This window comes from Siphateles boraxobius, unplaced genomic scaffold (assembly GCF_051911475.1).
Source record: "Siphateles boraxobius isolate OS27281-9 unplaced genomic scaffold, OSU_SipBor_1 19, whole genome shotgun sequence".
NCBI classification, from domain to species: domain Eukaryota; kingdom Metazoa; phylum Chordata; class Actinopteri; order Cypriniformes; family Leuciscidae; genus Siphateles; species Siphateles boraxobius.
The window spans coordinates 10,532,006-10,553,933 of record NW_027508799.1 but is presented as its reverse complement, the minus strand read 5'-3'; the positions used below and the strand labels follow the sequence as shown (position 1 = coordinate 10,553,933).

Here is a 21,928-nt window from a genome sequence, read left to right as displayed (position 1 = left end):
TACATAGCCATTTGGAGAAAAAGGATCCTTCAGTGAGGGAAAGAGAGTAATAATTCCCAGGGCATACTTCTCCTTCTGCTGACGGGAAGGAAACCTGCTATAGAGTGAAGAAAGTCAATCTTTAATAATTCCTCTTTATATAGTACAATAAACATTAGTTATATCATAACAAGATTACATCCTTTTTTTTAAATTCCTTTGTAATAAAAACCTTTTTAAATCTTACACATGTCTCTCAGTCATATCACTCGCCAATAGGTTGACAAGCTGTCTCCGAGTGCGGTGCATTAGTGAATTTTCTGACTTGTACTCTTCAAGGATATCCTCTCCTCCAGGCTTCTTAAGCAAGGCCTTTTCTACCATCTACTCACATAACAGGAAAATGAAATTTAAGTTTTAGTGTTCAATTCTTTCTATTAAATAAAATCAGAAAAAAAACATAGCACAACATGTCTGTATGGTAAAAATCTAGGAAGGGGCAAAGTAATAACATTTTCTTTGATAAAGAGTTTGGAACCAAATGCTTCAATTGTTGATAATCTTAATTTAGCATGACACCTTAATTTGATTTACCATCAATTATAAGAAGTTTTCAGCTCTCAATTACCTCCTTTGCCGCCTCTGACACAGAAGCCTTTGTTGCAGAACTGCTCATGTGTTCTTTGCTGGATACATTTCTGCTTGTTGTGGGAATACTCAGTTCTCTACGGTCACTGTCACTTGAAAAGAGGGATGTGGTATCCGTGAGGGAAGATGGTGTTGAAGATGGTGGTAAAGGAGAAAATTCTTTAAAAAGAGAGAATTTGATTAACTTAACTTTTTGTGGCTTTACCCATTTTAGTATAAACATTTTAAGTTGCCCTAAAGTATTTGGATGATATTTTTAGTAATCAGTAACAGACTTGTTCCATCATTGCCCACTGCCTTGTTCGTTCCATAAAGAAAGGTCAATGTCAGCTGCATCAAAGAGCCCCATCCATAAACACAGGTTTTCTTAATGACACCTACCTTCATCTGAAATGCTGTACTGACGTACTGTCAGGCACATGTCTGGATTGGCCTCCAACAGCTCTAGAAGAATGTCTTCCTCTACTGCTGTGTCAGTTTCATCAAAAATGTAAAGTTGAGCCTCATCAGGAAGCCCAAACTTGTTTTTGACTATAAAAAGAGAGAATGTAACAAGATAAAGTCACCTGGAGCAAGTTTTAAATCATCCTACTTAACTCTATTTCCTTGACTTGTAAATGTTAAAGGATCTGCAGCAAAAGTATACTGCCATGTACTAACTAATGTTGATGATTACACTATGAACTGTCAAAAGTAAAGCCCTGCAATTAAAATAAAATGACAACATTTTAATAAACTGTTAAATACAGTGTTAGGATTTTGAGATATTTTGTTGGTATCAACTGTCCTTGTGTGAAGGTTTGTCTTGTTCTCTTTTTCTCTCTGTATGTTAACAAGCTTGTTTCAGATGGGCGTTACCTCTGTTAATCTGTGGAAGACTGTGATTGGACCAGCTATGCACCTGACCTGGATATAAGGACCGCCTCTGACACTCTATCAAGGCCTTTGAGCCTCGCTGATTTTGTGCTTCTGTGTTTTGTGGTTGTACCGTTTAGGTACTTCTCGTTAGCTTTGTTTGTGTCACCATTGTTTGATTGAGTAAGAGTGTCGTGCCAGAGAGATTATTAGTGTTTAGTGAAATTGAGTAAGTGTTTGTTGAATGTAATACTATTTCGGGTTTTCTTCTATCTGATTATTGCCTGATTGATTACCTCTTTGGATTCTGATTCTAACTTGTCAACCTGATACTATTTTAAATGTGTGTAAGCATTCTTGTAATTATTACCATACCAAGGGATGTAGGGGGTTTGACGCCAATTTATTTATATCTATTTTTCACTTTGTATGTGTAAGGGAGTTAGGTAAGTTAAACTGTATTTTCATTTCTTCTTTCTTTTGTTAAAGTTTATTTAGATTCTAAAAAGTAAATTGTTTTGTTTGTTATTTTGGCCTTGTCTGCCCCTGACGATAACCCCTTATGGTCAATAAAAATCATATTACTCTTTATCTCTCTGGTAGTGTGACTCTCTTCCTTTTTCTGTTGCGGCTGACCCCTAGAGGTCGTAACAGAAATTGGGGGCTCGTCTTAAAAATAAGTTTTATTGAAAGAAAAAAAAAAAAACAATTGGAGTTTCGCCACTGTGTGTTAAGAAAAAAGGAGAATTAGGAACTCATGAAATTTGCTTTGTATAGTGTTGTTTGGCTAGTGGTTTTCACTTTGAGGGGGAGGGAATTTGGTATGTCTTTAAAGTTTGCACTAGATAAATTTGCGATTCAACCTACGTCTGAACAGTTAGATATTTGTCGTAAAGATGATTTGGTCACGATTGCGGATTTTTATCAAATCACAGTTCCTCGTGGTGCAGTTAAACAGGAGATTAAGGAGGTAATTTATAAACACTTGATGGAGCGTGGAGTTTTGCAAGAGCGGAGTGAGTCGGCGGGTGTTGCATTTCAGTTGCCGGTTTCTACGAGTGAGGGTGAGCAACCCAAACCTAATGAGCTGGCCAGCATAGATCCCGTCGATTTAGCTTCTCCGCGAGATCCTTTTCTGGCGATCAGACTGAAAGAGTTAGAGGTGGAACTGAGCAGACAGCATTATGAGAGTCAGCTGTTGCATGTACGCACAGTTGAGCTTGAAACCAAGCGAGATATCAAGCTCAAGGAGCTGGAGCTCAAAATTAAATCATCTGTTTTCCCCTCAGCTGTTGATGCGCCTGACATGAACGTGAATGTATCGTCACCTATGATTGTTTCCACTCCGAGTCCTATTCCTGCACCTCGACGCAACTCACAAGTAAGTCAACCTGAATTTGATATTAGTCGTCAGATATCACTAGTGCCACTTTTTCGAGAGACCGAGGTTGACACTTATTTCAACGTGTTTGAACGAATCGCTGGCACGTTGAAATGGCCGCGGAATGTTTGGCCGCTGTTGTTACAATGTAAACTTGTGGGTAAAGCCCAAGAAGTCTGTTCAGCGTTATCGCTTGAGCAAAGTTTGGATTATGAAGTAATGAAAAATGCCGTTTTGCGTGCGTATGAATTAGTCCCTGAAGCCTATCGGCAGAAGTTCCGGAATCATGTGAAAACCCCTAGTCAAACATATGTTGAGTTCGCTAGAGACAAAGCAAGTTTATTTGAGAAATGGTGCGCCGCAAACAAAATAGTCACGTTTGAGCAGCTTAAAGAATTAATATTATTGGAGGAGTTCAAGAATTGTTTACCAGAGAAAATTGTGGTTTACTTAAATGAGCAGAAGGTTTCCGCTCTTTCCGCTGCTGCAGTTTTTTCTGATGAGTTCGTACTTACGCACAGAGTAGTGTTTTCAGCCACGAAACGTAATCTTCCTGATCGTGTTCGTAGTTCTAAGGATTCCTTAGTGGTACCTAAGAACGTTTTGAGAGCAGACTTTACGGAAAACCGTGAATGTTTTTACTGTCATGACGTCGGACATCTAATTTCTGTATGCCCGGTTCTGAAACGTAAAACTGGCAAGAAAGTAAACACTTTCAAAAGCGTTGCATTAGTAGAGCGGCCTATCTTTTCCATCGAGCCAGAGTCTCTGGATTATACGACCGCTGAATCCGCTTTTAAGCCGTTTATCTTTGATGGTGTTGTGTCATTTAATGAAGCAGATTTGGAAACGAAACCTGTTTGTATACTCCGTGATACTGGTGCTGCGCAATCCTTCATTTTAGAGAGTGTGTTACCATTTTCAGAACTTTCAAACTGTGGTTCCAGTGTGCTAGTGCAAGGCATTGATCTTACTGTAGTTAGAGTTCCTTTGCACAATGTTTATTTACGCTCCGGGATTATTTCAGGGAACGTTAAACTGGCAGTTCGGGCTGAATTACCTGTGAAAGGTGTATCACTCATTCTAGGAAATGATTTGGCAGGTGATAAAGTTTTCTGTTTGCCTGAAGTGATAGATGTTCCTGATGTACATAATGAAGATGCACTGCAGAAAGAATTTCCCCAAGTATTTAGTACGTGTGTAGTAACTCGAGCTCAAGCTCATAAGCTAAAAGAAACTGTGGATTTATCTAAAACTTTTCTGTGTGCTGATAATTCTCGTGAGACAGAGGAAAAAGTTGATGCAGCTGAGTTAAAAATGTGTGCACTTCCCAATGTTGATTTTCCATTTGGAAGAACTTTGTTAATTGAGGCACAACGTGCCGATCAAACTCTGTGTCATTGTGCTGAAGCTGTTGTTGAGCCGAGTGTTTTGCCAGAGTGTCCAGTGGCTTACTTCTTTGAAGATGATGTTCTTATGCGTAAGTGGTCTCCAGGTCATGTCAAGGAGGACTGGGGCACTGTTATTCAAGTTGTCGTTCCAAAACCTTATCGAGAACAAGTGTTGAGTGTAGCACATGACCATGAACTGTCGGGTCATGTAGGAGTTCGAAAAACGTATGATAATCTGTTGAAACACTTTTTTTGGCCTTCCATGAAATCAGATGTTTCAACATTCTGTAAATCTTGTCATGCGTGTCAGTTATCCGGTAAACCCAATCAAGTTATTCCTTCAGCACCGTTGAGGCCGATACCTGTGCTTGGCGAACCGTTCGAGCGTATTTTGATTGATTGTGTTGGGCCACTACCCAAAACAAAATCTGGAAATTCCTACTTGTTGACATTAATGTGTATGTCGACTAGGTATCCTGAAGCAATACCACTACGCTCTCTTAAAGCTCATGCAGTTGTTAAAGCAATCATTAAATTCTGCACCACTTTTGGAGTACCGTAATACATTCAGTCCGATCAAGGAACCAATTTTATGTCTAGGGTGTTCGCCAAAGTAATAAAAAAATTAAATATTAAACATCAAGTATCTAGCGCTTCTCATCCTCAGTCACAGGGGGCAATCGAAAGATTTCATCAAACTCTCAAGTCCATGCTTCGAACTTTTTGTGTTGATCAACAGAAAGAATGGGACGAGGAAATCCCACTATTGTTATTCGCAATTCGTACCACGACTCAAGCATCTCTCGGATTCAGCCCTGCTGAATTGATTTTTGGGCATACTGTGCGTGGACCTTTGAAAATTTTGCAGGAGCAGATCCTTTCATCTGATCGTCCTACTCCTGCAACGAACGTCTTAGATTACGTTAGCTCGTTTCGTGAGCGACTTCATAAAGTGTGGAAGTTGGCAAGACGTTCTCTTGATTCCGCTCAAGACCAAATGAAAACTCGATATGATCAAAAAGCTGTGCAGCGATCATTCCAAATTGGAGAGAAAGTTCTCGTTTTACTTCCTATGCCTGGTTCAGCGCTTAAGGCTAGATTTACTGGACCCTATGATATTAAAGAGAAATTAAGTGTCACTGATTATGTTGTTAACACCCCAAATCATAAGAAAAAGTCACGCGTCTGTCATATCAATATGCTGAAGGCATATGTTACGCGGTCTAATTCTGAGACTAAGATCCCTGTTGTCACTGTTGCTCCAGTAGATGTATCACCCTCAGAATATTCACCAGAAATCGATGGTTTGAAGATGAACAGTGCCGCGTTCACAACCGCTCGGTTGCCTAATTCAGAAACTTTGTTAAACTTTTCAGCAAGATTGTCGCACTTGTCTTCATCGGCCCAGGCTGACATTTTAAATTTGATAAAGAGGTATCCGACTTTGTTCAGTGACTCGCCTACAACTACACACGTGTTAAAACACGACATTGATGTTGGTTCACATGCGCCCGTTAAGCAAAGTGCTTACCGAGTAAATCCACTTAAGAAGGAACTGATGAAACAAGAAACTCAGTATTTACTTAAACACAATTTGGCAGCCCCTAGTTCTAGTCCATGGTGTTCACCATGTCTTCTCGTCCCTAAGCCCGATGGTACTTCAAGGTTCTGTACAGATTACAGGAAAGTTAATGCGTTAACTAAGGCTGATTCCTTTCCACTTCCGCGAATGGAAGATTGCATAGATCGTGTGGCTAATGCCAAATTTGTGACTAAACTCGACCTACTAAAAGGTTATTGGCAGGTGCCGCTCACGGAGCGAGCGGCTGAAATTTCTGCATTCGCCACCCCTGAGGTATTTCTACAATACCGGGTTATGCCTTTCGGTCTTCGAAATGCTGGAGCTACCTTTCAGCGGTTAATGTCTATTGTGTTATCCAACATATCTAATTGTGAAGTTTATTTAGATGATGTTGTGTGTTATGCTAGCACTTGGGAAGAACATATTAAGGTTTTAGAGGAAGTCTTTGGACGCCTTAAAAATGCTAATCTTACCTTGAATCTAGCAAAGTGCGAATTCGGTTGTGCTACAGTCACCTATTTGGGTAAGGAGGTTGGTAGCGGTCAGATTTGCCCTTTGAATTCAAAAATTCAAGCTGTTCTTGATTTTTCCATTCCGAACAATAGAAGAGATCTCCGTCGATTTCTCGGAATGACGGGTTATTATCGATGCTTTTGTAAGAACTTCTCATCTGTAGCTAGTCCTCTTACAGAATTACTGCGTAAAGCAGTCTCATTCAAGTGGACTTCTGAATGTCAGTCCGCTTTTGAAGCATTAAAGACTCTGCTCTGTAGTGCTCCTGTACTTGTTGCCCCTCAGTTTGAAAAACCATTCTTGCTAGAAGTTGATGCCAGTGGCACTGGTATCGGAGCGGTTTTGTTGCAGACCGGTGAAGATGATTTGAATCATCCGATTAGTTTCTTTTCAAAGAAATTTCTCAAACATCAAATGAACTATAGTACGATAGAGAAAGAGGCTCTTGCCTTGCAACACTTTGAAGTGTATATTGGTTCGAGTGTATCACCTATTACCATTTTCACTGATCACAATCCTCTTACGTTTCTCCAGCTAATGTCTAATAGCAATCATCGGTTAATGCGATGGTCTCTGATTTGTCAAAGCTACAATATGAAGATCTGTCATAAGAGAGGTATCGAAAATGTACTTGCTGACTCACTGTCCCGTGTCAACTAGTAAAACATTATGTTTTATTTTATGGGTGGGGGTGTTAGGATTTTGAGATATTTTGTGTGTTGGTATCAACTGTCCTTGTGTGAAGGTTTGTCTTGTTCTCTTTTTCTCTCTGTATGTTAACAAGCTTGTTTCAGATGGGCGTTACCTCTGTTAATCTGTGGAAGACTGTGATTGGACCAGCTATGCACCTGACCTGGATATAAGGACCGCCTCTGACACTCTATCAAGGCCTTTGAGCCTCGCTGACTTTGTGCTTCTGTGTTTTGTGGTTGTACCGTTTAGGTACTTCTCGTTAGCTTTGTTTGTGTCACCATTGTTTGATTGAGTAAGAGTGTCGTGCCAGAGAGATTATTAGTGTTTAGTGAAATTGAGTAAGTGTTTGTTGAATGTAATACTATTTCGGGTTTTCTTCTATCTGATTATTGCCTGATTGATTACCTCTTTGGATTCTGATTCTAACTTGTCAACCTGATACTATTTTAAATGTGTGTAAGCATTCTTGTAATTATTACCATACCAAGGGATGTAGGGGGTTTGACGCCAATTTATTTATATCTATTTTTCACTTTGTTTATGTGTAAGGGAGTTAGGTAAGTTAAACTGTATTTTCATTTCTTCTTTCTTTTGTTAAAGGTTATTTAGATTCTAAAGTAAATTGTTTTGTTTGTTATTTTGGCCTTGTCTGCCCCTGACGATAACCCCTTATGGTCAATAAAAATCATATTACTCTTTATCTCTCTGGTAGTGTGACTCTCTTCCTTTTTCTGTTGCGGCTGACCCCTAGAGGGCGTAACAACAGCCAAAAGTATTTAAATAGGTCAACCACAGATAATCATGTACTGTGATTTGTTGCAAAAGTGGCTACATATTTTGTTTGGCCTTTAAAGGATGGCTATTTACCTTCCCTGGTGAATTCTGAATAGGTGAAGCCTGAGTGCAATTTGATGTACTTCTTGACACTACGGTATTTCACCTTCAGCAACATAGTGACATCCTGAAACTGCACCTAGTGGAGAAAAAGTGAGAAGTGGTTCAATCTTAACTGCAAGGATATATGTTAGCTTATGTTTAAGTGGCAAACAAGCAGTGAAAATTGCTAATATAATATGCAATGAAACAAATTAAAAAAATATTCTGGTTTGACACATGATGCCCTGGCAACTTTTTTGAACTTCATTCAGAAACCAAGCATTATTAAAAGTTGTTTCCTTGTCATTTTGCGAACAGACCTGATTTTATTTTTCATCTGGATCATGATGTTGCGGCTTCGGCATACGTTTTACCCATTTAAGAAAGTAAATCACGGCAGAATTAGTTTATTTTGGGTTCATGATTACCACTTGCATGCATCCACCATAGCCCAAAACTCTATTTAGAGAACACACATTTTAAAAGTTGTTTGCTTGTTGTCTTGCGGATGGACCTGATATAGGCTACCGTAGTTCGAATTCAAACGTTTTACAAATCTTCATCACGATGTTTGTATTTCGGCTTAGTTTTATCAGTTTATTGCAATTAAAAAAACAGTTAAATCTGAACCTCAAATAACATTGGCGCTGGAAGCAGCACATATGTTGGCGCCGACGAAAAATTTGAATTTTCCCTGCACGCAGACATGCAACGCATTTTGAACCTAACGACGACACCACATAAAATGACTTTGATTAAACGTTACTATAAGCACACTGACCATACAGTGGTTTTCTTAAATGTAACGTTACAAACACTGTTAAGCACAAGTTGTTAACGTTATATTAAAACGCGCTGGCGTAATTTTACAGTTTTTCAGTTGCTGAACTAGCCTAATTTGACTGTCGATTTGCAAACGTTAAGACTAACATTCTATAAAAGGATAAATGTGGTTCTCACCCTTCTAACCGAATATTCCTAACAGAAATGTCCTCTCACACACGTTCTCTCACACAATGTTCTCAACCATCACCTAACATTAATTTAAAAAAATAAACCGACGACGACCCCCACCATACGTTAACTTAATCCACACGTTTGCAAATCGACTGCATCACACTCCACTTAACGTTAAAACATGGTTTTAATACCGACTAACGTTAACAGCCTTTATAAGTTGATAAATGTGGTACCTTTTAAGCCGAATATCCCAATCGGTAAGTGAAGAGACGAGTGATTCTCCCACTCGTCAATGAGCGCGAAAAAACCGGATGTGGAAAGTAACTCAAAATTAGTGTATGCTCCTGACTCCTTGAAATGACGCCCCCCACAGAGCTTTTTCAGCACTGCAAGTGTTAAAATAACACACAAATCAACACCCATTCACTCGGAATAATTTACACTGGGAATTTAACTCAAATTAACACTACAGATTTTGCTGTGTGGCCAGATGTGAAAAGATTTTAAAATTGAAACACATTCAACATTCCATGACACTGGAATATTCATCAGTTTGGGGTCATTTAGGCCCCGTTTACACAAAGGAAAGACACAGATATTTCCCAGTGGTTTGGCCTGTCATTTACACGAAAACCCCGTTTTTATCACAGAAAAGATTTGTAAATATAGTGCCACCAAATATGTTTTTAACATTTTGTGAGTTGCACTTTGTCATTGAACATTTGTAACCTGGTCTTTAAAACTGTCACAGTGAAAGGATTTCATGAACTTGTATAAATTATCTGGAACATCATTGGTTGAATCAGGACAGTGGAGATTGATAAGATCAAACAAGTCACTCAAAGCCATTTTAGGATGTTTGGATGTCTGAGGCTGGCAAGTATGCACAGTATTGATTCTTCATTAGTGTTAATGGCATTTGAATATATTTTTTCCTCACTGATAACACTCCTCTTTCTCATGTGCTTCCCTCACAAACGACACTGTGGTTTCTGCAATGTAAGTATTGCACTACATGAGACATAAGAAGTGTGCTTCAAAAGAAGTATGAGACTAGATAGACTACATAAAATTATTAAACTGTATTCTCACATGAGTCTCTGGAAAGTTCTCCTCATAAGCAGAAAAGCTTTCCTGTCAGAAATGGTGCTTTTATTCCACATTAAAACATATTTTAACATATAAACATATTTACAAATGTATGCATAAAATAGCATGTTTTTTAGACATCATTTGCGTTAGTTTTAAGTACTTTTCACTTTTTTACTTTTATATTAGCTGAAAAAGGAACATCTGCACGTGACAATTAATAAGCGCAATTTTAAGAAGAGTAACTTTTGAAAAACAAAACTGTATTCTTCTCACATGATCAGGAGAGTTCTTGTAGATTTTCTGACATTTTCACCACTATCATCACTGAAAAAAGTATGAAATAATGAACATACGAGGACATGTTAGACATTGCTTCTTGACAGCATCTGGACATGAATTTATAACCGAAAATGATTTTAGGCCAACATAAAAACCTGGATTACTTAAATTATATCTATATGACTTCAGTCACAGTACGATGTTTACAAGCAAAACTCTTTACTTCCAAAACATGCAAATTTCACCATTCTGATTGTTCACTGAATGATCTTATCTTTTTTGTGCCTGGAGAAAGAGCAGACTTATGTGGATATGTAATTCTCTCTCTCTCTCTCTCTCTCTAAACATTTTTTTATTTCCATTCACCGCCGTGCATAGAGCCTATTGGACTCCACTTCGCTCTGCTCTGACAGTTATAGATTGTGAAAATGCACTGTTTGTGCAGTTATTTTAATTTTTATATATTTATTATATTTATTTATTATAATATATTTATTTATTATATTTAATAAGAATTATGTCTTATTTTCGCTTTGAATGTCACATTTCACTTCTGAAGGCGGGGTTGGCCTTAACGTCACAACTCGACGTAGCCTAATTAATATTTATGAGTCGTGGTCATCAGATTTGGCGGTAATTTCGTTGATGTGAGGTGAGTTTTCTGCTGTGGCATGGAGTCAAAACTGGAACCGTACTTAGATCTTATACAAAGAATGATAAATGATGGACGCACAGACGAGCAAGTGTCAGATTTTCTTCGATTTGAATGTGACGTTTCAAGGGGCGCATCAAAAGCTAACAAACGGGGGTTAAAGAGAGTGCGTGTACAGGATTCCCAACTAGAGGTAGATGTCGCAAAGGCAATTACCGAGGTAAGCAACATAAAAAAATGTAGTAGGCTGTTACATTGCTTTGCATTTTCATAATCATGAACCAAAACGACCAGCTACAAGTAGTAGACTGTATAGGCTACCTGACCCTAATTAGGTGTTCAAGCACAAAGTGATGAAACCCTATTGTAATTGTACTGATTTTTATTATTATTAGGGGCTCAAGTACGAAGTGCTGAAAACCTATTGTAATTGTTAGGATTTTTTTGAAAAAAAAAATCCCCTAAAACGCATCGTGCAGCCCAAACTCGGCCCAAACTTGAAACTAGGCCAGATGGTAGGCCTCAATTTGGGGCGAACCTATCTGAGTATGACCCCGATTGGCTCATAGGTGGCGCTAAAGCAACCAAAAGTACAAAATTTCGCATAACTCCTAGACCATTTGACTTAGAATCAAGGTCTTTACACCGCTGTGATCCTTGGCTCAAATCGGACAAGTTGTATATCTCCAGTTTCGAAAAATTTTCTGCTATGGCGAATTTTGTCGAAAACCTACTTTTGCGAACTAGTCCACTGGAAAAGCTAATGTGGGTTCCGGTTTGAGTGCACGCTGGCGCGTTTAGTTGCCGCTACTCACCGGTGAATTTTAAATGTTTTAAGCTTTGATTTTGTACTTGTATTACTGGATTATGGATTTTCACTCATCCAACCATTAATGCTTAGTGAGAGAACACGTATCTACCTCCGGCTTCTACTTTGCTCTGTTCCTGAAACTGCTTACCATGGGGACCAACACTATCTACGTTTGGTTTGCACTCATCTGGATTCTATCAATAATCCTCCACCAACCTGTTGCTGGTTTGTACCAGTATTCAGTCGCCGAGCTCCTCTGGATTCGCCATCTACCTGGATCTCGATCGGCTCCACTACATCCCGATATGGACAGCGTTCATCCTTTCCGCCGGAGATATATCCACCGCGGGTCACGTAGGAACTATCACTATGGAAACTCCACTGCAATTAAATCCTTCTGGTCCACGTTCGTCGTCGTCCTCACAGGAATTCCAGCCAGGCAGCTGATCATTCTTCGCTGGCCAGCCTAGCCAGGTCGGCTAATACCACGTATGGATGTGGCAACACTACCGTCAACTTTGGCTTCCTTAATATCCGCTCTCTCACTGGAAAGGGTCATTTCATTCACGATCTCATCAATGATCGTGACCTTGATTTTATGTGTTTATCTGAAACCTGGCAACAGCCAAATGACTTTTCCCAAATTAATGACGCTACTCCTCCGGGGTTTGTTTATCATTGCAAACCACGCGGTTCTCGCGGAGGAGGTCTCGCGATAATCCATCGCGAGAAATGGAAAGTCTTGCCGGTGTCTATTCCTGATTTTAATACATTTGAGTCTTTGGTTTTTAAATTACAAGGACCAACCCCAACAATCATCACATCAGTCTACCGTCCCCCTAAGCCACACAAGAACTTTTTGCTTGAATTTTCGACTTTGCTCACTTACTTATCTACACTCTCATCTAATGTAATAGTGCTTGGGGACTTTAACATTCATTTGGACAATAGCAATCTTCTTCTCACCAAAGACTTCTCATCTTGTCTGGACAGCTTTGGATTTAGTCAATACATTAACTGTGCAACTCATTCCAAAGGTCACTGTCTGGATTTACTGTGCTGCTCTGGACTTACTCCTTTTAACTGTGCAGTTGACAATCTCCTTATCACCGATCATTTTTTTATTTCTTTTGGTGTTACACTTCAGCTCTTCTCTACCAAACCAACCCGGTCTATCTACTTTAGGAATATCAAGGACATTAATCCTGATACCTTTTGCTCCTGTATTGATAATATTCCTCTGCTGGTCAATAACTCCTTACCGGATGACCTGGTTACTCACTATAATGATCAATTAGCTTTTATTCTAAACTCTCTTGCTCCAGTTAAAACTTGTTCGGTTTCTTTCACTCAGTCTGCTCCCTGGTTCACTCCTCAACTCCGGACTCTGAAAACTAAATCCAGATTGCTCGAGCACCTTTACAGGAAAACTGGTCTCACTATCCATAAGGAAATGCATAAAGCTCATATATCTTATTACAAGGACTCAATCGCACAAACTAAATCACATTATTACTCTGGTCTCATTACCTCCAATAGAGGCAACACTAAGTCACTGTATTCCATACTTAATAAGATTCACCAGCCTCCTGATTCTTTTCCTTCGCACATGTATTCTACTGCCACTTGTAATCACCTCTTGATATTTTTTAATGATAAGATTCGTAACATCCATTGTCACATTGATCCTAACATCCTTCCGTTTTCTTCATATGATCCTCCCCAACCACTACAATTATTATCCATTTTAAAACTTCCCAGTCTCTCTGAGATCACTGAAACAATTCGTAAGTCAAAGCCTTCTACCTGTCTGTTAGATCCCCTTCCTACTAATTTGGTTAAATCATGCCTCCCCTCCCTGCTCCCCCTTATTTCCATCATTATACATGCATCTCTTACCACTGGTATTGTTCCTTCACTCTTCAAAACTGCTGCTGTCACTCCGATACTTAAAAAGCCTGGTTCAGATCCAAATATGTTCAATAATTTTCGTCCCATTTCTAATTTACCCTTCATTTCTAAAACTTTAGAAAAAATAGTTGCTGCTCAACTCCACACTTACCTCACCCACAACTCGCTCTATGAACCTTTTCAGTCTGGATTTCGACCACTACATAGCACAGAAACTGCACTCCTCAAAATAACTAATGATCTTCTCATTGCAGCTGATTCTGGTCTGTTATCCATCCTGGTTCTCCTTGATCTGAGTGCGGCCTTTGACACAATTTCTCATTCCATCCTCCTCCATAGGTTATCCTCCATTGGCATTGTTAACACTCCTTTACATTGGTTTCAGTCCTACCTATCTGGCCGCACTCAGTTCATCACTATCAAATCCTTTAGTTCCCAGCTGTCTCCAGTTACCTCAGGTGTGCCACAGGGCTCTGTCCTGGGGCCCCTCCTCTTCATCACATACATTTTACCACTTGGCAATATTTTCCGTAGATTTAATATTCAATTTCACTGTTTCGCGGATGACACCCAGCTCTACCTTTCCAGTAAACCAAATTCCATATTTCCTCCCTCTTCCCTCATCTCCTGTATACAAGAAATCAAATCCTGGTTAAGTTCTAATTTCTTAAAATTGAACACCGATAAAACAGAACTTCTTGTCATTGGCACTAAAAATACACTCTCTAAATTTGACAGTTTTTCTCTCCTTATTGATGATACCGCAGTTTTCCCCTCCCCTCAGGTCAAGAGTCTGGGTGTCATCCTCGACAGTACATTATCTTTTCAATCTCACATTAATAGAATCACACGGTCAGCTTATTTCCATCTCCGTAATATCAACCGTCTCTGCGCCTCCCTTACCATTGACTCTGCTTCCATCCTTGTTCACAGCCTGGTTACTTCGCGTATTGACTACTGTAATTCTCTTCTTTTTGGTCTCCTTCATAAAACCCTACATAAGCTCCAGTTGGTCCAGAATTCGGCAGCACGTGTTATAATCAAACCTCCCTTTTCTCACCATATTACTCCTATTCTTCAACAATTACATTGGCTACCGGTTCAACGTAGAATTGAGTTCAAAATATTCGTGCTTACTTACAGGGCCATCCATAATCTTGCTCCTCCTTACATCTCTGATCTCCTCCATGTTGTTACCCTGTCCCGTACTCTCCGATCCTCTTCTTCCACTCATCTCTTTGTTCCTTGTGTCTGCCTCAGTACTATTGGGAGCAGAGCCTTCTGCTGCTCTGCACCCAAACTGTGGAACTCTCTTCCATCTCACATTAGGAACATAAACTCGCTCACAGAATTCAAATCCATACTCAAGACTTACCTGTTCAAAATATCTTATTTACTGTGAAATATCCATTGTCCTGTTTACTTGTATTTGTGCTATGCTTTATGTTTTATTTTATTCTCTTGATTAATTTTACATATTCTGGTGTTTTTTTACTTTGTACAGCGACCTTGAGTGTCCAGAAAGGCGCTTTTAAATAAAATGCATTATTATTATTATTATTATTATTATTAGTCCCTGGTTTTTCACCCAATTGGAACCAAACCAATCTAGGGCAATTCTCTGGACTCTCTAGATCAATAATTATCGGAAAAAAGTTGAACTTTTGCATTTGGGGTGGCTGTAACAGGGTCATTTAGAAAAGGGGCATGACAAACTACACTCAAAAGCCTATAAATCCTAAAGGAAAACAAAGAACTTCACAAAAATTGATGAGCATATGTGTCATAAAATCCTCAACAAGCATTTAAAATTCCAGACAGATCGGACAAAATATCCCTCTATAACAGTTAAAAAGGTGAAAATTAAATGAACATAATGGCATATTAAGCCAACAAGTGGTATTCTACTCCCCCCTGCTGTTTAAAATAGTCATTTTGTCATGCTACTAACTAATATTATTCTATAATTCTTATTTAGACTATATAAAATCACTATTTTAACAATTACACTCACATTTAGTCAAAATTCATCTATTGATGTATTGCTTCTGACTATTGTAGCACATTTAGAAATGTGAATCCTGAAGGAGACTTGCAGTAAACATTTTGTTTTTCCATCACATAGTTCAAATGTCTGTATGTAAAACAGAATATGTGTGTGTAGTCCTAGGTTTCTGAATAAATGCTGAATAATCTGATTAATAGTTTACAAAGACATTATGTTAAATGCTTATCGACCATTAAAGTATATTTTCATAATGACACATCCCAATAGCATTGAAAAAAACAACCGCATTTGTCTTTGTGTGTGTGTGTGTGTGTGTGCTTATGTTTGTGTGTGTGTGTGTGTGTGTGTGTGTGTGTGTGTAAGTGTAAGCATATATCTACATACGAGTGCAAAAGCACCTGTGAAAACACTTTATTAATAAGTATAATGACCAGCAGAGGGCAGTAGAAGACCACTTATTGGCTCACTCTCATTTTTACAGAATTGATTTTCACCAGTATTCTGCACTAAAGCAAATCTGTTTTTCCATGTTAACTATTATAACACAATCATTTTTTGTCAGAGTTTATCACTTCATTTTTATTGACACTTCACATCAATGCAGCAATGTGGCAAATCCTGGTAAATCACGATAGAAACATGGTAAATCATAGTAAATAATACTATTACATGGTGTATCATGACAAATCATGCTAGCAATGTGATGAATCATGGTAAATCATGCTACAATCCTGGTAAATCATTCTGGAATGTATTATATCATGATAAATCATCCTATAACATGGTAAATCATGGTAAACTGGTAAATCATGCTAGAATCATATTAAATCATACTAGAATGTGTTCAATTGTGGTAAACCATGCTAGAACAGGGTAAATCATGGTGAATCATACAGGAACTTGGTATATCATGGTAAACTGTGGTAAATCATGCTAGATTCATAGTAATTCATACTGGAGCATGGTAAATCATGCTAAAACATGGTCTATTCCATCTATGATATCAGTGGTTAAATGCTTGCTACATAAAACTGAATGTCTTTTGATGCTTGTGTGGTTAAAAATCTTCAAAAAAAACATTTTTTAATATGTTATATTAAGCATTTTATATGCAGCAACGGGCTATCCTTAGTAGCATGCATACTGTAAACATCCTTTATTCATATAAAATACCCCAAATCGGACGAAAAACACACAAAGCACATATACTTGAAAACCTAAATTTATTAGCTTATTGTTTCAGATGAATAGATGTGATTTTATCTTGATCTTACTCGAAGCTCAGAATGAGGAAGTGTACACAGGACCGCATCACAGGCTTATGGTGATATGGTCATGTTGGTTGGTTCACGTGAGATGATTGACAGCTGAACAACGAATGATAGAGCGCTGATATAGCTAACGCAAATCAGGAAGAGGAGAGTGATAGAAAACAAAACTGTATTTATTATTTTAATGAAAGAATAATACAATGTTTATTTATTAAAACAATGCATATGAAAATAAGTAATATGAAATAGTAAGAGAAAATTAATCAATGAATTTATTCATTAATTTTTTTTTTAAATAATCACATTAAATGAAAATACATAATTGTGAAGTATTAAGATTTCAAATGACATAATCTAGAAATAAAATGTAAAATAATACATATCAAAATAAAAAAGTTAAATAGTAACCAAAACAAACATAAATTAAATAATAATATTTTTTTAAACAGAGTGTATGAAAAATATCCAATAGTGATAAATATCCATTAATTTATTTCAATTGTTTGCACATATGAAAGTAGAATAGTATTTGTGTTAATATATGTTGAAAACTATATTGCATATTACATAAGAATAATTTTGAAGTATGAAATAATATGTTAAATTATAGAATATAAAAATTAAACAAAAAATATCAACAATAAAAATAAAGCATTCATTCATTCATTCCTTTTAAATTAATCAAAAACATTTTGAAAGCAACAATAACATTCAATAAAAAGTATAGTTGTTAAATAGTACATTAAAGAGGCAATAACCCGTAATTTTTTTTTTACAAAATATAAAAATTATTTTAAAACCTAAAAATATATAAAAATAAAACATTCATTCATTAATGAATTCTTTTAGAATGCATTGAAAAAATGTTTTGAAATAAAAAATATAATTTTCAATAAAGTATAGTAGTTAAAATACATTAAAGAAGCAATATAGAGTAAAAGAGAAATTTACTTAAAATGTGAAATCACATAATATAAAAAAATGCTTACTCATGTAAAGTATATATCATTTCCTATATTTCCAAAGCTGAAAGAGAAATGGGATTGCTCCTAGCTAATGCTCAAAAAGAAGAACACACTCAAGGTAATATGGATGCAAAACAGGCTTTAAGAAAACTAGGAAGTGTGTTTTTACATAATCGAGAGGTCTCCGCTCAAGAGAGTGTGTATCGACTGACTAACATGAAACTAAAAGAAGGATCAAGGAAAGTGGTGTTTATTCCAACTGGTACGAATCAAATAAGAATGAGTATAAAATTGTTTTAAATATCAACAATAAAAAATAAACCATTCATTCATTAATTCATGTCTTTTGAATGCATTGGAGATTTTGCAATTTTAAAAGCAAAAATAACATTCAATAAAGTTAAGTAATGCAGGCCTACATCAATAACAATAAAAAAAAAAACATAACAATAAACAAGAACTTGGGCAAGTGGTGACAGGGAAAGTGAAACTGAACATGATAAGGAAATAAACAGAATACTATTGTGACTTAACATACCACATGACATCACATACCACCAAAAAGTTGTGCTCGTGCTGCAAAATTTTCAACAAAGGCAACAGAGGTTTGCAATGACCAGACAATGAGATCCATTATCTGGCTAAATGTAACAAGACAGAGGAGATAATGGAGGAAGAAGCCAGACAGGATCTGATGGAGGGAGGAGGTTAAGGATGACTTACAGGAGATGATGGAGGTAAGAGGCAGGGTGGAACCAAAAACCAGACTGACATAGGTATAGTTGTGAACAGAGTAGATCCTGGCTAAGATGATGATGATGAAAGAGACTTAAAGCTGTGACCAGCTGTAGGAAAACAGACTTGGAGCTGGGCAGGACCAGCGGTGATGAAGATGACATGGAACTGGACTGAAGCAATGGCAACAAAGACATCTAATGACTGGGCTGAACCAGCAGAGATGAAGATACCTTGTAAGTTGGCTGAACCAGTGGAAACTGAAGCTCTTTTAATGTGGCATAATCCAGCTAATCCCATGACAATAATTCAGTGGGCGCTCAGCTCAGGACAATCGTCAGTGATGACAGGGTGGTCGTGGCTTCAGTCTATGCAGGACAACACCACTACAATTCCATCAATGAAAGACATCACTGGCCTCTGTCAAACACAAAAACTGGAGATAAGCATTTCAGAAAATTCAACACATGGCAATGTAAAATGACTAGATTATGTTGATTTCCTCTTTTCAGAGCCAAGAACAGAAAGCTAAAGCTGCAATGAGCTCAAAGTCACAAAAATAAACTGGGAACAGTGGGAAAATTTACCTTGTACTGTGATGATCTGAATTGACGCTGGACTGAGCCACACAGATGTAGTTGATATCGAAAGCAGGAATCCATGACTTCCCTTGAGTCAACAGTCGACAATGGTGATGGTGGTGTGATGATCTGGACATTGTTGTCTGTAGTCAAGCTGTTTCCTTGATTTGCAGAGTGTGATCTTCAGCTGGTTCTGGAGTTGAATTTTGTCCTTATAATGAAGATAATCTGGTCATCAAAGTAGAGTAAGACATTTGATGTATCTATAGACAAAGAGGATGTGATTAGGATTTTTTTTTACACTTTACAACATATACAAATGAATTATGTACTTATAAAACATTGTGCTTAAAGCAACCATTTATTAATAGAATATCCTTATACCACAAACATAAATAATGAAAGTTATAACCAATTTAAAAGATAAAAATAGTCTTACCTGTTTATCAATACTTGAAGTGTTGGAATATGATGAGAATGAAGCAGCGAAGCTATTGTAATATTTCTTAAAGTTCATCTTCGTCTTTCCTTTCTTCTTTATATATCTTCCCATTTATTTTTTTGCTGCAAATATATATATATATATATTTTTTTTCCTTTATTTTTTTATCTTTTTTTTTTACACCACCTTTTGATTTATAAATTAGCCAACTGTATGATGCAGGTCTTCATACAAATTCATAGTAAAATGACATTACACAGATATTTTGAAAAATAAAATACATAAAATAAATAAATAAAATGAATGAATGAATGAATGAATAAATAAGAAATAATAAAATGTTTGTGTGGGTGTTAAGGCCATTTAATAAATAAAAAAAATATATATATATATATTGACATGTATATTTAAATAATGAAATATTAACAGTTCATTATGATAATTAAACAGGAATATGGAAATATATTGTAAGTGGCTTTAACACCCACCAACAATCCCAATGATTAATTCTGCCTTCACGTGCTACCGGAAATGTCCTATTTCTGTTTTCTTAAGTCATGATTATGAGTTTAAAATGTTCATGTGATTTGTTATACAGAAAAATAGTATTTTTGATAGAATCTATAGTGATTTTTGCCTATTTAATTTTGATCAACATTCTGTTGTTTAAGATTCAATTTTTTTTTTAAATATTGTTACATTTCCAACAATTTTTTATTTACTTACATTCATTCTGATAGCACGTGAAGGTAGCATAATTTCCCACAGAGGCCGTCCAGTGTTCAGCATCCACCTCTGTAACCCCCCCCCCCCCCCTTCTGGATGGACGTTTTATTATAACAGCCACTTCAGCTCAACGCAGTCATGATAACTGAAGTACGTGGGCATTATGTCAATCTTTATTTTATCCAAGTCAATATCTTTTACATATACATGGTCAATTAATGTGCCATTTTCAGTTGTTGCATTTTCAACTATTTGTGTGAAGCCAAAATGCTGCATGAGATCATGAATAGTTGATTTACTGAAAATGTTTTCATTGAAATCTCCTAGAATTATTTTGCAACCTGGTAAGCAGTTTATTTGATTAATTAAGGTAATCAAGTTCTCTCTAAATACTGGTATGTTATATGATGATGGTCTGTATACGACTGCCACAGTTGTGTTTAACTCTTGTACATTGCACATTAGACATTCAATGTTAGTACATGGTAAATCAACTAAAGCAGCTTTTAAATTCTCTCTGTGATATATGCCAACTCCACCATGATTTTCCTCTTTAAGTGTTGCAAAAACATCTTCACTTGTGTCAAATGCAAGACTTCGTGGTTTGTTATGGAAATGATATCCAGAAAGACTGATATCGTTCTCCAAATAGTTTGGCTTTAGCCAAGTCTCTGTTACACAAATCATATCAGCTTGATAATATCTGTTATCTTGTCGAATATCTAAAATATGTGGAATGAGCCCTTGGACATTGTGTAACATCATTTGAAATTTTACATTTTCTGTGGTTTCGCATGGATTAATGAACAAAGGCATTGCCTGTAGAGCTTCCTCAATGTTGTCTTTTGCATAAATAGCTTTTTCTTTGAAATCTTCTATTATGAGTCCATCAAGAGAGGTCACTCGACTTAATGCTACATACGCTTGTCCTGGAGCAAATATCTTTTTCAATGAAACAACAGCTTTGTTCACTGTCAGACCTTGTACTTTGTGAACTGTGGAAGCCCATGCTAATTTCAAAGGAAACTGTCTTCTGACACCACCACTGGTTGTTACTTTCTCTTCTTCAGGCTCGATTGGTGTGCTTTTCTCCAGTCCAGGTTTTAAACATGGATTTTTATCTCTAGCTTCTTTACCAGCTCGTTCATCATCAAATTCAATGTATATTTTTGATGGAAATATTTCATCATTTTCATAACAGAAATGTTTCAGTGTTCCAAACATCCCGTTTACTAAACCATCTGATAAATTGATATTTTTCAGTAGCATTACTCGAGCATCGATCGCTAATTCAAGGGATTTTTCCAAATAACTGTTGTGAACTCTGAGATGAAACCCATCCTTTTTTTCCATTCGGCCAGTTTTAGCATTTCTCTCAAAATCTTGGGCGTTCACAGTAACCGTGTCAGAGCATATTTTGTGCACCATTTTTAGGTTATGTTGATCAACCTCACTACTAGTTGCATAAATATGTATATCTGTACTCTCATCACCATCACCTGTTTCACATGTTTTAAGCATAGCAATATCTTCTTCAAGTATTACGTCATCTTTCTTACGTTGCCTTAAACGATTTA

At 37.0% G+C, this 21,928-nt stretch overlaps 1 protein-coding gene and 1 pseudogene across 1 annotated transcript; one reads left to right on the top strand and one right to left on the bottom strand.

Moving 5' to 3' along the window:
- Positions 1 to 222: 222 nt before the first annotated feature.
- LOC143742397 (uncharacterized) lies at positions 223 to 8,291 on the bottom strand. Its single transcript, XM_077235253.1, has 4 exons — positions 7,910 to 8,291; positions 1,009 to 1,158; positions 608 to 786; positions 223 to 363 (listed from the first exon to the last, which is right to left on the bottom strand). Exons 1-4 carry the CDS (start codon positions 7,992 to 7,994, stop codon positions 223 to 225), a joined length of 555 nt encoding a protein of 184 aa, XP_077091368.1. The 5' UTR covers positions 7,995 to 8,291.
- Positions 8,292 to 10,878: 2,587 nt separating this feature from the next.
- LOC143742486 (uncharacterized) overlaps positions 10,879 to 21,928 on the top strand; it is a 50,619-nt pseudogene continuing 39,569 nt past the window's right edge.